We start from the raw sequence: 14,654 nt of genomic DNA, 5'->3' as shown, positions 1-14,654 counted from the left end.
TGTTTTCAAATGCTGCTTCAAAGGCTGTGAATTATATTTATAGGTTTCAGTGTATTTTCTGGTTGAGCCAAATATGCTTAAATTCCCTCTCATGGAATTTATACCTCAAAGGCAGAAAACCAAACCAAAATAAAATAAAACCAGCGACTCATCCACGGAGCAGATAAATTTAACTTACTGAAGAATTTAGTTTTGGATAAAACCAACTTACTTCGTAAGCCTGGGGGCTGGTGAGGCACCTGGCGATGGGTCCACAGCAGGCGGGGAGTGTCGTCGTCAGCGGAGGCCCACTGTGAGTCAGCAGAGGCTTCAGATAGCTGCACAGTTAAGGAAGAGCGAGGTCCTTTTTTTTTTTTTTACAAATTTAAAAGAGCAACTCATTTGATAATAATCACCACCACAGTGTAGCAACCACTTGGGAGGACAGCAAAATGCTTTCACGTCTGTGGTCTCATTTCCTCCTCACTTTATGGCAGTGAAACAGCAAAGGCATAGCTTATCAACTTCACTTCACAGATAAGAAAACTGAGGCTCCGAGAGGTCAATGACCTGCTGAAAGCCACACAATGAGGTAAATGGGGACGGATCTCCTAGCCCAAATTGGTCTGAATTTCAAATCTTGTGCCCTCTCCACTCCATCATATTGTTTTTCTGATTTTACTAAAACCAAAAGGAACATCACTGTAAATTGAGCACTAAAGGAGATAAGGGAGAAAGTAAACAAAGATAATGGCCAGAGAGGAAATTAAACTTGCCAGTGGAACATAGTAATAAAATGGCTTTCATCATGGATTGTGAATTCAGCCGGCCTCTTGGCATTTTGTAAGTTGAAACTTCAGTATCAGACAGACTCTTTTCTTATGAAGCTATAAGAAGGAAAGGCAAGTCAAATCTCAAGACAGTTTTAAAAACTATGTATCATGAGGCCCTTTATCATTGGCCCTCATTTCAGTATTCATTTATTTGCCAAAAATAAAAATAGACATGAGAATACATGACACTCAGAAGAAAAAAGAGGGAATCACAAGAAAAAGCAGAAAAGGATACGGACACATAGATTCCCCACATCATTTATTTATTTTTTGAGACAGAGTCTCGCTGTGTCACCCAGGCTAGAGTGCAGTGGGTGATCACAGCTCCCTGTAACCTCAGACTCCTGCACTCAAGTGACCTTCTCACCTCAGTTTTCAGCATACCTGGGACTAGAGGTACGTGCCACAATGGTCAACTAAATTTTTTTTTTAATTTGATTTTTGCAGAGACAGAGTCTTGCTATGCTGTTAGGGCTGGTCTTGAACTCTGAGCCTGCCTCAAGCAAGCCTCCCAACTCAGCCTCCCAAAATATTGGGTTTACAGGTATGAGCTACCATGCCCTGACTCCTCATTTTCTGATGAGAACCTAAGGTGGTTCTCAGTTAAAAATGAGAAAGAGAAAATTTCATGAATCCTCATATTAATAAAATCTAAGTAAATATGAAAGCACTCTATATAAACATGCTTTATAAAACACCTGGCCAAACACAAAGCAACTAAAAAACTGGAATGATGAATTCTACTAGTGTTTCAAGTAAATGACCAGGTCTTCATCTTGTGGTACCGAATGGGTAGTATTGAGGCTAACAAGTCTTGATGTTTGATTCTACAAGAAAAAAAACCTTAGAAAACAAAACTTGCCAGATATTGACAAATGGTAAAAAAGAAAAAAAGGTTTTAAAAATAGTCCTGTATTTATTAATGAAATTAAACACTTTCTCCTACAAAAAGCTCCAGGCTCAAAGGGCTTCACTGGTAAAATTTTCTTAACATTGGAAAAAAAAGTAACACTAATCTTAATACTCCTTCAGAGAACAGAAAATGAAGGAATACTTCCCAATTCGTTTTATGAGGCCAGTTTAATCTTGTTATAGAAACCTGACAAGGGCATTATAAGAAAAAAAAATCATAAGCCAATATTGTTCATAAAAATAGACACAGAAATCAGATGCAAAATATGAGCAAATTAAATCCAGTGATGTACACAAAGGATAACACATCATAACCAAGTGGAATTTGTTCCAGCAATGCAAGATTGGTTTATCGTTCAAATAATCAATGAAAATCAAAATAACAGATTAAAGAAGAAAAATATAAATATATGATCATCTCAATGCAGAAAAAGCATCTGATACTAAAAATTCTCAGCAGATAAAACCTCATAAAAACTCTCAGCAATAATTTGAACCCAGGAAACAGACGTTGCTGTGAGCCAAGATTACGCCACTGCACTCCAGCCTGGGGACAGAACGAGACTCCATCTGACAAAAAAAAAAAAAAAAGAGAGAGAATGCTCTTATTGTACTTAATAGTGAACTATTGAAAAATTTCCCTCTGAGGTCAAGAATGTAAGAATGTCTAGTATCATCACTTACATTCAGCATTGCACTGGAGAAGTCCCCTACAAAAGCCAATGTAAAAAGACTCAAAAAAGAAATATAGAAATTGGAAAAGGAAAAAAAATCATTACTCATAGATCACTTAATTATGTATATAGAAGATCGAAAAGAATCTATCAGAAATTGGCTGGGCATGGTGGCTCACGCCTGTAATCCCAGCACTTTGGAAGGCCAAGGCGGGAAGATCACGAGGTCAGAAGATAGAGACCATCCTGGCCAACATGGTAAAACCCCATCTCTATTAAAATACAAAAAATCAGCTGGGTGTGGTGGTGCGCACCTGTAATTCCAGCTACTTGGGAGGCTGAGGCACAGGAATCACTTACAACTGGGAGACAGAAGTTGCAGTGAGCCGAGATCGCCTCACTGAACCAAGATCGCACCACTACACTCTAGCCTGGTGACAGACCAAGACTCCAGCTCAAAAACAAAAACAACAACAAAAAAGAATCTATCAGAATTCGTAAGTGAACGTAGCAAGATTGCTGGACCCAAGTTCCATATACAAAATCAAATTATATATATATACATACATATATATGTATATTTTTTACATGAAACAAATAGAAAATAGAATAAATACCATTTGCAATAGGATCAAAAACATCAAATATTTAGGGATAAATCTAATGAAAGATGTATAAGAGCTGTGCACTGAAAAGTATAAATCATTAATGAGAGAAATTTTAAAAGACCTAAATGACTGGAGCAATATGCTGTGTTTATGATATGGAAATCTCAATATTGTTATGATATCATTTCTCTCCAAATTCATTTATGGATTCAATATAAACCCAGTAAAACTGCCAGCACTTGTGTGTGTGTGTGTGTGTGTGTCTGCATACACACACCCATGTGTATAAATTGGCAAGCTGTTTCGAAAATTTAAAGGAAAATGCAAAGCACCCAAAATAGCCAAGGCAATACTAGAGAAGAACAAAGCCAGACTTTAATTACTCTACTGGATAGCAAAACTTATTATAAAGCACAGTGATTAAAAGGGTGTGGTATTGATATAAAAATGGAAAAATAGAATAAAGAAGAGAGTCCAGCAACTTATCCCTGCTTATACAGCGAAGTGATTCACAACAGATTGTGTTGCAGATTCAGTGGGGTAATAATGGCATCTTATCAATAAATGGGGCTGCATCAACTGGATATGCACATGGAAAAAAGTAGCTCTTGACCCACTATCTCACACCATACACAAAAATAAATGTGTGATCGATCAAAGACTTCAATATGATAGTCAAAACAATCATATTTCTAGAAGAAAACATAGGAAAATATTTTCATGACCTTGGGATATGGAATATTTCTTAAGACATAGAAAATACTAACCATAAGAGGTGAATAAAATTGATTTCTAGCCTGGGCAACAAAATGAGACCCTGTCTCTATAAAAAAAATTTTTTGAGATGGAGTCTCACCGCATCACCCAGGCTGCAGTGCAGTGGTGCAATCTCGGCTCACTGCAACCTCCACCTCCTGGGTTCAAGCAATTCTCCTGCCTCAGCCTCCCAAGAAGCTGGAACTACAGGTACCTGCCACCATGCCTGGCTAATTTTGGTATTTTTAGTAGAGACGGAGTTTCACCTTGTTGGTCAGGCTGGTCTCAAACTCCTGACCACAGGTGATCCACCTGCCTCGGCCTCCCAAAGTGCTGGGATTACAGACATGAACCACCGCGCCTAGCCTATAAAAATTTTTTTAGAACTAGCTGGGTGTGGTGGCATGTGGCATGCACCTGTAGTCCTAGCTACTCAGGAGGCTGAGGCAGGAGGATCACCTGAGCCCAGGAGGTTGAGGCTACAGTGAGCTATGATTACACCACTGCACTCCAGCCTGGGTGAGAGTGAGACCTTATCTCAAAAATAAACAAAATAATTAAATAAATAAATTAAATAAACAAAAAAAAATTAAATTGAAAAACTTCTACTCCTTAAATATAGGATTAAGAAAATAAAAATGCAAGCTACAGACTGAGAGAAAATACAATAATCAACAAAAAACTCAGTTCCAATATAAAGATAACTATAAATCATTGAGAAAAAGAAAAAAAAAACTCAGTTAATGGACAAAAGACTTAGATACACTTCACAAAAGAGGATATCTAAGTGGCCAAAAAACAAGAAAAGGTGCTCAGCCTCACTGGTCATTAGAGAAATGCAAATTAAACCGTCTATCACTACACACCCATCAAAATGGCTACAATTTAAAAGGCAGAAACAGATCTCCCTTAATTTGCTGATGGAAATAATCATAAATTCATCAAATTGGTTAAAACCAATTAAACTGGTTGCAATCACTCTGGAAAACTGGTTGGCAAGGTCTATTAAAGCTAAACGGGCCAGGCACAGTTGCTCACTCCTGTAATCCCAGCACTCTGGGAGGCCGAGGTGGGTGGATGGCTTGAGTCCAGGAGTTCAAGACCAGCCTGGGCAACATGGTGAAACCCTGTCTCTACATTAAAAAAATAAGTAAAAGTTAGCTGGACATGATGACATGCACCAGGAGTCCCAGCTACCCAGGAGGCTGAGGTCAGAGGATCACCTGAGTCTGGGAGGCAGAGGTTGTTGCAGTAGGCCAAGATTGCACTGCGGCATTCCAGCCTGGGTAACAGAGCCAGACACTACTTCAAAAACAAAGTTAAACATATACTTGTCTTAAATTCCACTCCTTGGTATATACCCAAGAGAAATGAGTGCTTATGTCCACCAAAAGATGCATATTCATGCATGTTTTTGTAATAGCCAAAAGCCAGAAACAACTCAAATATGTATTAACAATAGACTGGTTAAAAACAAATATCCTGTAGTATATTCGTACTACAGAACTCTACTCTACTATAGCAATAAAAAAGAACGAATTACTGTTACATGAAGTATGGATAAATTACACAGAAGATGTCGAGTGAAAGAAGTGAGACAAAAATGAATACCTAACATATGAATCCATATATATAAAGATCAAAATCAGGTAAAACTAACTCATGTTGATAAAGTCAGAATCATGGTTGCCCCTTTGTGGAGGGGGATAGAGAATGTTCATTTATATCTTCATATGGGTGCTAGGCATACAAGTATAGACATAGGTCAAAATTCATTAAGCTGTACACTTAAGATTCATGTACTTTATTGTATTCAAGTTGTATGTCAATTATAACAAATCATTTTCCTACACAAATGAATTGAAATCTAAAATAGTGGATATTTAATAATGATCAGGTCTTCATTGAGTAGGACTTAACAGGGCGGTACTGAGTCAAACAAGCTTTGGTGTTTACTTCTATAAAACATACAGAAAAATCAACTATTATTCTACTTTCTCAACCTTAGGATCATTGAACTGTTTCATATATTATGTAGAAAATGAATAAAACATTTTTTGCAGAAAACTCACTGAAAAATTATTGCTAAATTAGAGGGGTGAAAAAGCCCCAAGAGATACAGAAGTGGCTTATATCCAAAAGGCTGACAATGGAGCCAAAAGTAATGACATATCTTTAAAAATTTTTAAAGAGCCAGGCTCTCTCTCTCTCTCTCTCTAATGGGAGTCTTAATACCCCAGATAGGCTTGCATTCTTGTTTCCATTCAGTAATTTAATTCTGAAATACTTGCAAACAGTGAATGCAGAAATTACCAAACAGAACATGGTAAACAGTAGCTTCTAACTGTTAAGTGTCAAGTGATTTTTCTTAAATATACAAGGCTTTCATCAGAAAGTTGAGAGCAAGGACAAATTTCTTACATGGCTGTCTTCAACTTGCTTCAATAGAACATAAACTGTTATAAGTTATTTACCGATAAATCAGAGCCTGAAAGAACTCCATGGCTCTTTTTGCTGGGTGAATTTTCAAACAAGAAATTAATTTTGAATAGTGATAAAATGTTTAAAAGGCATGACTTAAAGCAGTGGCACCAGGAACTGGCTACATGGAAGACATTTTTTCCATGGATGGGGCTGGGGACAAAACAGCTTTGGGATAAAACTGTTCCACCTCACATCATCAGACATCAGATTCTCATAAGGAGTATGTAACCCAGATCCCTTGCATGTGCAGTTCACAATAGGGTTTGAGCTCCTATGAGAATCTAATGCTGCCGATCTGACAGGAGATAGAGCTCAGGCAGTGATGTTCACTGACCCACTGCTCACCTTCTGCTGTGCGGTCCGGTTCCTAACAAGCCACGGACCAGTACTGGGAACCCCTGATTTAAAGAGGTTATAGAATATCAACACTACTCAAAGTACAGCTATGAAACAGACTTACAACAGAGCAAGAAGGAAATCTGGCAAACAAAAACATTAGCTATCTGTGGCATGCTGAATACAGAGAATCTCCCAGTCTTTGGAAAGGTCAGAGGAAAAAAGGTGTATTGCTGAACAGTGTAGTATCGAACATTGCCACATTTATTTTATTCTCCTGGTTTTCCCTAAGCCTTTCCTCTCTTACCCTGCTAAGTACACTGACAAGAACCAAGAAATATCTTCTGCAGGATTTACTAAATGAGCTAAAGGACAATGAATTAAATTAAAGTTTGCTCAATAAATAAACCTATATATCAAAGAAAGTATGTCATCTGGGCTCTTGGTTCCCTTTACACAGCCAGCTTCTGAAGTAACCAGTCCCTATGGGTTTGCAGAGGAATCTGTCTGTGTGGGTTTCTTTTTCCACAGCACTGATGGGGAAAGGGAAGATGAAAGGTAGGTTTTACATTCCACTCCAGGAAGAGAACAGTCAAAACAGTTGTTCCATTAAACTGTAATTATCCATGTCCACACCACCCTTTTCTTTTTCTCAATTAAGGATACTTATGATCAAAGTTGTACCACATCCGGAAAAGCCAAGCGCTTTCTGCTTTGGTAGTTCTCCTTTCATTTTCAGGAACACCCTGCAGACAGATAATATATAAATCAATATATATACACAAAGACATGAACACATTTATTTAGAGCCATTTCTTTGGAGAATTATAGAAATAGAGGCTATTATATATAAGACACTCTCCAACATGGGTAGTATTGGAAATTTAATAGCTTGTATATTGCAGCTTTGGAATAAGAAATTGAAATGTTTTTCAGAACATCTTTATTACTCAGGCTGCCTGCTAATTTATGAATCTACTGTCACTTAAAAACTCATTGCGGGAGAATTCATGTCCTAAACCTGAAAGAGTTATACTCTCAATGTAATAGCACCTTAGGAGACATCACATCAACATCCCTATGTATTTGGGAGTTGTCATGAGTCTCAAAACTATGTTCTGAGACAACACTAGCAAAATAAAAACAAGTAGGGAAACTGCAAGGTAAGCCTGACCAGCTAGGAGGGAAAACTAACATAGCAAGTAGGCGTCTTCTAAAATAGCTTCCAAAAGTATAAACTGTGTCCTTATTTGTAACACGGTGCAGTCAGCAGTTGGGCAGTGAGGTGATCTGCTTTCAGTCCCAGCTCATTGACATTAAGTAGTTTAAGTAAGTCCCTTTCTCTCTCTGGGCCCGAATTTCTTCATGTCTAAAAACATCATGAGGGTTAGAGAATCCCGAAGGCCCTTTCTAGTGCTCATGTTCTATGGTTCCATAATTATCTTTTCTAAAAGCACAGAGTTTAGGCCGGACACAGTGGATCATGCCTGTAATCCCAACACTTTGGGAGGACGAGGCAGATGGATCACTCGCAGTCAGGAGTTCGAGACCAGCCTGATCAATATGGCAAAACCCCATCTCTACTAAAAACACACACAAAAATGAGTCAGGGGTGGTGGTGGCAGGTGCCTGTAGTCTCAGCTACCCGGAGGGCTGAGGCAAAAGAATCGCTTGAATCAGGGAGGTGGAGGTTGCAGTGAGCTAAGATTGTATCACTGTACTCTAGTCTGGGCAACAGAGTGAAAGTCCATCACAAAAAATAAATAAATTAAAATGCACAGAGTTTAGATTCTGGGGTTTGGCTTTTTCCTCTCCTTCCTAATGCTCAAAATAAATTTATCTCCCCCTCAACGTGTCATGTATTAACTTATACATAACATAAAAATATTTGGAAACACTGTATGGGCTTACAAAAGCTGAAGAACACCTGCAATTCCTCATCATGTCATTAAGAATAGCTTTGCGGGCCTCTGCCCCTTGAAGAGCAATTCATCTATAAATCTCACCACCCCTAGGCCGGGCGCAGTGGCTCAAGCCTGTAATCCCAGCACTTTGGGAGGCTGAGGCGGGTGGATCACGAGGTCAACAGATCGAGACCATCCTGGTCAACATGGTGAAACCCCATCTGTACTAAAAAAACAAAAACTTAGCTGGGCATGGTGGCACATGCCTGTAATCCCAGCTACTCAGGAGGCTGAGGCAGGAGAATTGCCTGAACCCAGGAGGCGGAGGTTGCGGTGAGCCGAGATCGCGCCATTGCACTCCAGCCTGGGTAAAGAGTGAAACTCCGTCTCAAAAAAAAAAAAAAAAAAAAATCTCACCACCCCTGACCACATGAACACCTGTACACCCTATTCCACACACTCCATACTTACTATAATGTGCTTTCCAGTGGACATTCAAAACATTAAAGAAACAATATAACCAAGACAGCCAAAGAGTTTTTGTTTTTTGAGATGGAATCTTGCTCTGTTGCCCAGGCTGGAGTGCAGTGGTGCAATCTCAGCTCACTGCAACCTCCACCTCCCAAGTTCAAATGATTCTCCTGCCTCAGCTTCCCAAGCAGCTGGGACTACAGGCACCTGCCACCATGCCCAGGGAATTTTTTTATTTTTGGTAGAGACAGGGTTTTGCCATGTTGGCCAGGCTGGTCTCAAACTCCTGACCTCAGGTGATCCACCCACCTCGGCCTCCCTATGTGCTGGGATTACAGGTGTGAGCCACCACGCCCGGCCCAGCCATAGGGTTTTGAAGGTAAGGAGAAAAATTGGTCCTTTGTTCTGTATGTGATGACTGATACTCACCTACCTGGCTCTCTCCCTGTCACTCCATTTCCATTTGTCCTCTGTGGTTACAGAGGTGACACAGCTGGTGGAGACTTACACAGAGAGTGATCAAGCATTTGTCTTTTGAGCTGCATGATTAACTTTATTCTTATTTTGACACAGGGAGGAAGCACTGAGGACTTATTACCCCTTGGACACTATCCCAGGAACTTGGCATCATGGGAATTTATCCAGCTTGGTTTGTACAAGTATGTCAAGCCCATGGAATTCTACTTTAAGGGTCTGACCACAAGAGGCAAGTACTTACTATATCTCATATATACATTCCCACTCATTACTCAACAGCTAACAAAATTCACATTTAGGAAATAAATCTGAGAAATGGTTTTTTTAACCTCACCCTGAAGACAAATACACTGGGGTTTGTTTCAGACAAGAAGAAGAATTGTGTTTTGAAAGAGACGCTTTCCATGTTCAAAAACCTAACGTCTGTGATTTCTTATCTAACGTCTGAAACGGAGTCATGTATTCAGTGGTGCTCAGAAACCATTGAAAAGCAGATGGAAAATACCAGACAAGGGTAGTCAGTCTAGAGAGGGCAGCCAGTTACAAAGCATTCAGCCCAACAGGCTCAAGTTCATAGCAACAACTGAGAAACTGACACAACGGAAGGAAGGAAGCAAGGAAACATGGCCAAGGCTGAGGGACAAAGTAAGAAAGTGCGCTCCCCTGAACAGGCAGGGAAGGCTGCTTGAACAGTCAAAAGCTTCTAGGCAGTTCTCAAGGGCAGCTGCTGGTCATCCAATTTGAAAGTTACACAGGAAGAGCAGCTGGAGTGAGGCTTACATCAGAGACAAGCCTTCATGCACAAACCGAAGTGGAAAAAGCCTCCCTGTGCCAGAGGAGTCACTTGAAAACCCAGGAGTGCTTAAGAGACTGCTCTCCTCTGGAGCAAAATCCCAGGCAGGATGGCCCGGAGACATGAAAGCTGTCACCCTTGATAACCACACACTGTGGCTAACTTGGCTTTGTCTCTGTGGAGCAGTGAGAAAAGCCAGGAATGATGTCAGTTAAAAGCCGAGGCAAAGAGGACAGGATCTAAATAGTGGCATGAAGTCTACAGTAGATTGGTTCTTTTCCCAAATCACTGCACATTTGACAGAAATGCCAGGAACAACACAAACGCATATTTACCAAGTGTTCTTGGTCTGAATCAACACCAACCCTAAAGGAGAAACACAAAGAGCAAATGAGATTTGGAAGCCAAAAAAAGGTCTATTCACACATGCACATTGTCAGGCAACTACTTTCCTCAACACAGAAGCTACGGAATGGTTAATGTTTTCTTGCTTCTCTATGGCTGTTGATGCAGATTTTTGGTTCCTGCCACTTTCCTTAGCAACGGCTTGGATTCTAAGGCAAGCAGGGTGTACCAATGATTCTCTTCCTGCAATCCTACTTACCAGGAAAAAAACAGGATTTTCTTCTCTGAATATAGGTCCACTTGAAGCAGAATCAGGGAGAGCAGCACCGCCCCGGATGCTAAATAAGAACTACTGGGGTAGCTCCAAAAACAAGGCTGGCACAGTGCAATTCTGCGAGGGAGTTGCATGTTTTTGGACCTCGCAGCTCTCCTGGCAATATTCTGTTACTATGACTGAAGAGAGGGTCCAATTACAGGTTTTTCATAGGCTAATGGACAGACATCAGCCTTGCTTCTTCACGATTCTTTCCTTATCTGCTTCAAATTCCTGCTTTCTGTATCCCAGGGAACAGCTTCATTACAAAGTTCTCTGGCTCCTCTCTATTCCCTAAACATGAGCACCCACCAGTTCTGTTCATGCTTCCTCTAAATGGTCTCTCAGGTTTTCTCTTTCCTTTCCATCCCAACTGCTCAAGCACAGTCCTCATCCTGAGGCTCACAGGGTCTGTTATGGAAGCTTTTCCAGCTGCCAGCCTCTCCCTGAGAGCCAGCTGTCGCCAGCATAGAACTCGCTGTGTTACTCCCTTGACAAAGGACTCTGAGAGTGGCTTACCACCCTGGCCAAGTCTGAAGTCCTTTGTGGGGCATTCAAGACTCTCTACAAACCAGCATACCCGCCCCACTCCAGCCTACATCTTTCCATCCTCATTCCCATCCTTCTCTTCTACATGCCCCATTCTAGCCATACCTGCCTACTCTTCTCCCCAAATCCATCCGCTTCTGAGCCTCCCATGCCTTTGCTCATGCTGTTCTGTCCATCTGCAATGTACTTTCCCTCATTTCTTCTAGTCGTTTTCCCAAGTTCCAAAGTAACCACCGTATGACCCCTTCAAGCAGAATCATTTTTTCCTCTGTGCATATGCAGTACTTTCTACAGTCCTTTATTACAATACTTAGCACAGTAGAGTATAGTTATTTACCTGTCAGTCTCCCCAAAAAGACTGTGAGCTCCTTGAGGGTAAAGGCCATGTCTCAATTCATCTCTGTATCCCCAGAGTCTAGCACAGTACCTGACACACAATAGGTGCTCAAATGTTTATCAATTAAATTAACTACTACAGACAACACAGAAAAAATAGCAGCATGAGAAGCTGTAGCAGTAGCATCCCAGAACACGAATAACACTGAAGGGAGAAAACGATGCAAGGCTGCATCTGGAAAGCAAAGCATCATGGTCAAGGACTTGAAAACAGACTGTCATGACCAGATTCTTAATTCAAAGACTGGCTCATTTTTCCTTTGTTAAAATGGCCAGGAGCTGTTTAACATCTTCTCAGTCGCATTAAACTCTAACCACATTTATGCATCTTGAGTGCCATCTAGTGGACTTGAAGATAGCACACTTGAAATACTCCGTCATTATCAGAAGCTAAGTCAATGTAATAAACATTTATAGAGCGCTTATTATTTGCCAGGCACTGTACTAGGCACAGGGCATAGAAATGAATTAAACACGGCCCCTGCCCTCAAGGAACTCATAGACTAGTGGGGGAAACAGACACAACTAGGGCATGATCCCTAAGGGCTTCTCTCAGGGAGCTCTGGGTTCAAATGCGTCCTTGGCTGTTTTCTAGCTGTGTGAACTGCCAAGGGATGCAGTCCTGTAAACCATCATTTTATCACCTGGAGAATGGAGCTAATATCCACCACACAGAGTTGCTGCAAGGATTCAATGAGACAATGTATGAAAAGGTTTTAAAAGAGCACCTGAAACACCATTAACATTAAAGAGCATCTGAAACATCATTAACACTAAGTGGTAGCTCTTATAACAACATTATTACAAGACTGAATAAAACAAGTGCTATAATGGAGAGGCCCAATGTTGCACCAACAGAAGAGTGGTTCTGAGGGAAAAGAATGGGGGAAAAGGAGGTGGCACTTAGCTGTGTCATTTACTGAAAGAACATTCCAGGCAGAGGGAACCGTATGAGCAAAGGCTCAGAGACACAGAAGTGCAAAGCATGTAGAGTAAATGATAGAGCCAAATGTGACTGTCACAAACTACGTGAAAGGACATGGGAATAGCTGGCTGTTTCTAATTTGCTGAGGGTCCACTGTCCATAAGACAGCTGAAAGTGAGCCTTTTACACTGTAAATGACTTCATGTCACTCCCTTGCTTTAAAATCTTCCAGGATTTCCAGTTGCATTTTAAAATCCAAATTCCTTACCATGCTCCACAAGACTATTGCGGGTCCACAAACTACAGCCTACGGGCCACATCAGTACCTCTTCAATTTTTGTAAATCAAGTTTTACGGGGATACAACCACGCCAATTGATTTACATATTGTCAAGGGCCGTTTTCACACTAGAGTTGAGTAGCTAAGACAGACCGTATGACCTCCAAAGCCTGATATATTTACTCTCTGGCCCTTTACAGTAAAAGTTTGCAGACCCCTGCTTCCATAGGATCTGGCCAACCTCATTTCCTACCTACCCTTCAGTCACGACACTCTAGCCACTAGAGATTTTTCCTGTTCATTAAACGGGCCAAGTTTGCCCCCGCCTCAGGACTTTTGTACTTTTCCCTCTGCCTAGACTGCTCCCCTTCCTGATGACTGTTTAACTGGCAACATCTAGTCACTTAGGAAAGACTGAGCTCAAACGTAACCTCTCAGAGAAAACTTTCCTGGCCGCCTTTTGTAAAATACATCCCCATCCGCAGTCACTATCACAGTACCTTGCCCGATTGCTATCACAGCATTCAGTGTCATCTACAGTTGTCCGGTTCATTTATGTGTTGCTAGCTTATTGTATGTCTTCTCTCACTGAAGTATAGATGTTATGAGTCCAGGAACCTTTTCTATCTTATTATAATCACTGTGCTCCTCTAGAGCAGGATTTCTTAACCTTAGCGTTAACTGATATTCTGGCCTACATGGTTCTCTGCTGGCAGGTGGCGAGGGTGGGGAGGAGCCTGTCCTATGCATTGGAGCATGTTTAGCAGCATCCTTGGCCTCTACTCACTAGATGGCAGCAGCAGCCCCCTCTTCCAGTTGTGACAACCAAAAATGTCTCCATAAAGTGCCAAATGTCCCTTGGGGGGTAAAATTATCCCCAGTTAAGATGCACTGAGGCTGGGTAAGGTGGCTCCAGCCTGTAATCCCAACACTTTGGAAGGTTGAGGCAGGCGAATCACTTGAGGCCAGGAGTTTCAGACCAGCTTGGCCAACATGGTGAAACCCCGTCTCTACTAAAAATACAAAAATTAGCCAGTCATGACGATGCATGCCTGTAGTCCCAGCTACTTGGGAGGCTGGGGCAGGAGAATTGCTTGAACTTTGGAGGCGGAGATTGCAATAAGCTGATACTGCACCACTGCACTCCGGCCTGGGTGACACAGCAAGACTCTGTCTCTAAATAAATAAATAAATAAATAAATAAAAAGAACCACTGAGTTGAAACCTAAAACAGTGCCTGGCACCATGGCTGGTGTTCAGTAAATGCTTATCGAATGAATGAACAAAAGGTATATTTGAAATGCTAAGAACTCTACAGATATTATTAGCTCACTGAATCCTTACAACAACCCAAGGAGGTAGGTACTATGACATACATGTTACAGATGAGGAAACTGAGGCTTGAAAAGGTTTGAGAGCTTGCCTACGATCACAGAATTCGTCAGTGAAGGAGCAAGAACTCAAAGCCAAGCCTAAGTGGGCACAAATCTTAAACTTTCAGGACTTAGCAGTGCCTTTAAAACAACTCGACAAATTTCGGGGGAGGGAGGAGAAGCTTAAAATACACCCCTGTTCACGAAGAGGCCAAGAATAATACCAAGAAAACAAGAAGAAGTAACC

The 14,654-nt window shown here is 41.1% G+C and overlaps 1 protein-coding gene across 2 annotated transcripts in view; it reads right to left on the bottom strand.

Annotated features, from left to right (window-relative positions):
* The window catches only part of SLC9A6 (solute carrier family 9 member A6), a 61,663-nt gene that overhangs the window by 7,033 nt on the left and 39,976 nt on the right, over nt 1-14,654 (bottom strand). The window contains exons 13-16 of one of the 2 annotated variants that reach the window (XM_035287797.3): nt 11,772-11,861; nt 10,563-10,593; nt 7,249-7,328; nt 212-317 (exon numbers count right to left, since the gene is read on the bottom strand). In XM_035287797.3, coding sequence (XP_035143688.1) covers nt 212-317; nt 7,249-7,328; nt 10,563-10,593; nt 11,772-11,861 — 307 coding nt within the window. The remainder of the gene's footprint in view (nt 1-211; nt 318-7,248; nt 7,329-10,562; nt 10,594-11,771; nt 11,862-14,654) is intronic. The other variant, XM_035287798.3, reaches the window with a different exon arrangement.

This window comes from Callithrix jacchus, chromosome X, assembly GCF_049354715.1.
Source record: "Callithrix jacchus isolate 240 chromosome X, calJac240_pri, whole genome shotgun sequence".
Taxonomy (NCBI): domain Eukaryota; kingdom Metazoa; phylum Chordata; class Mammalia; order Primates; family Cebidae; genus Callithrix; species Callithrix jacchus.
Note: the sequence above shows the minus strand (reverse complement) of the source record. Positions and strands in the feature narration are given on the sequence as shown.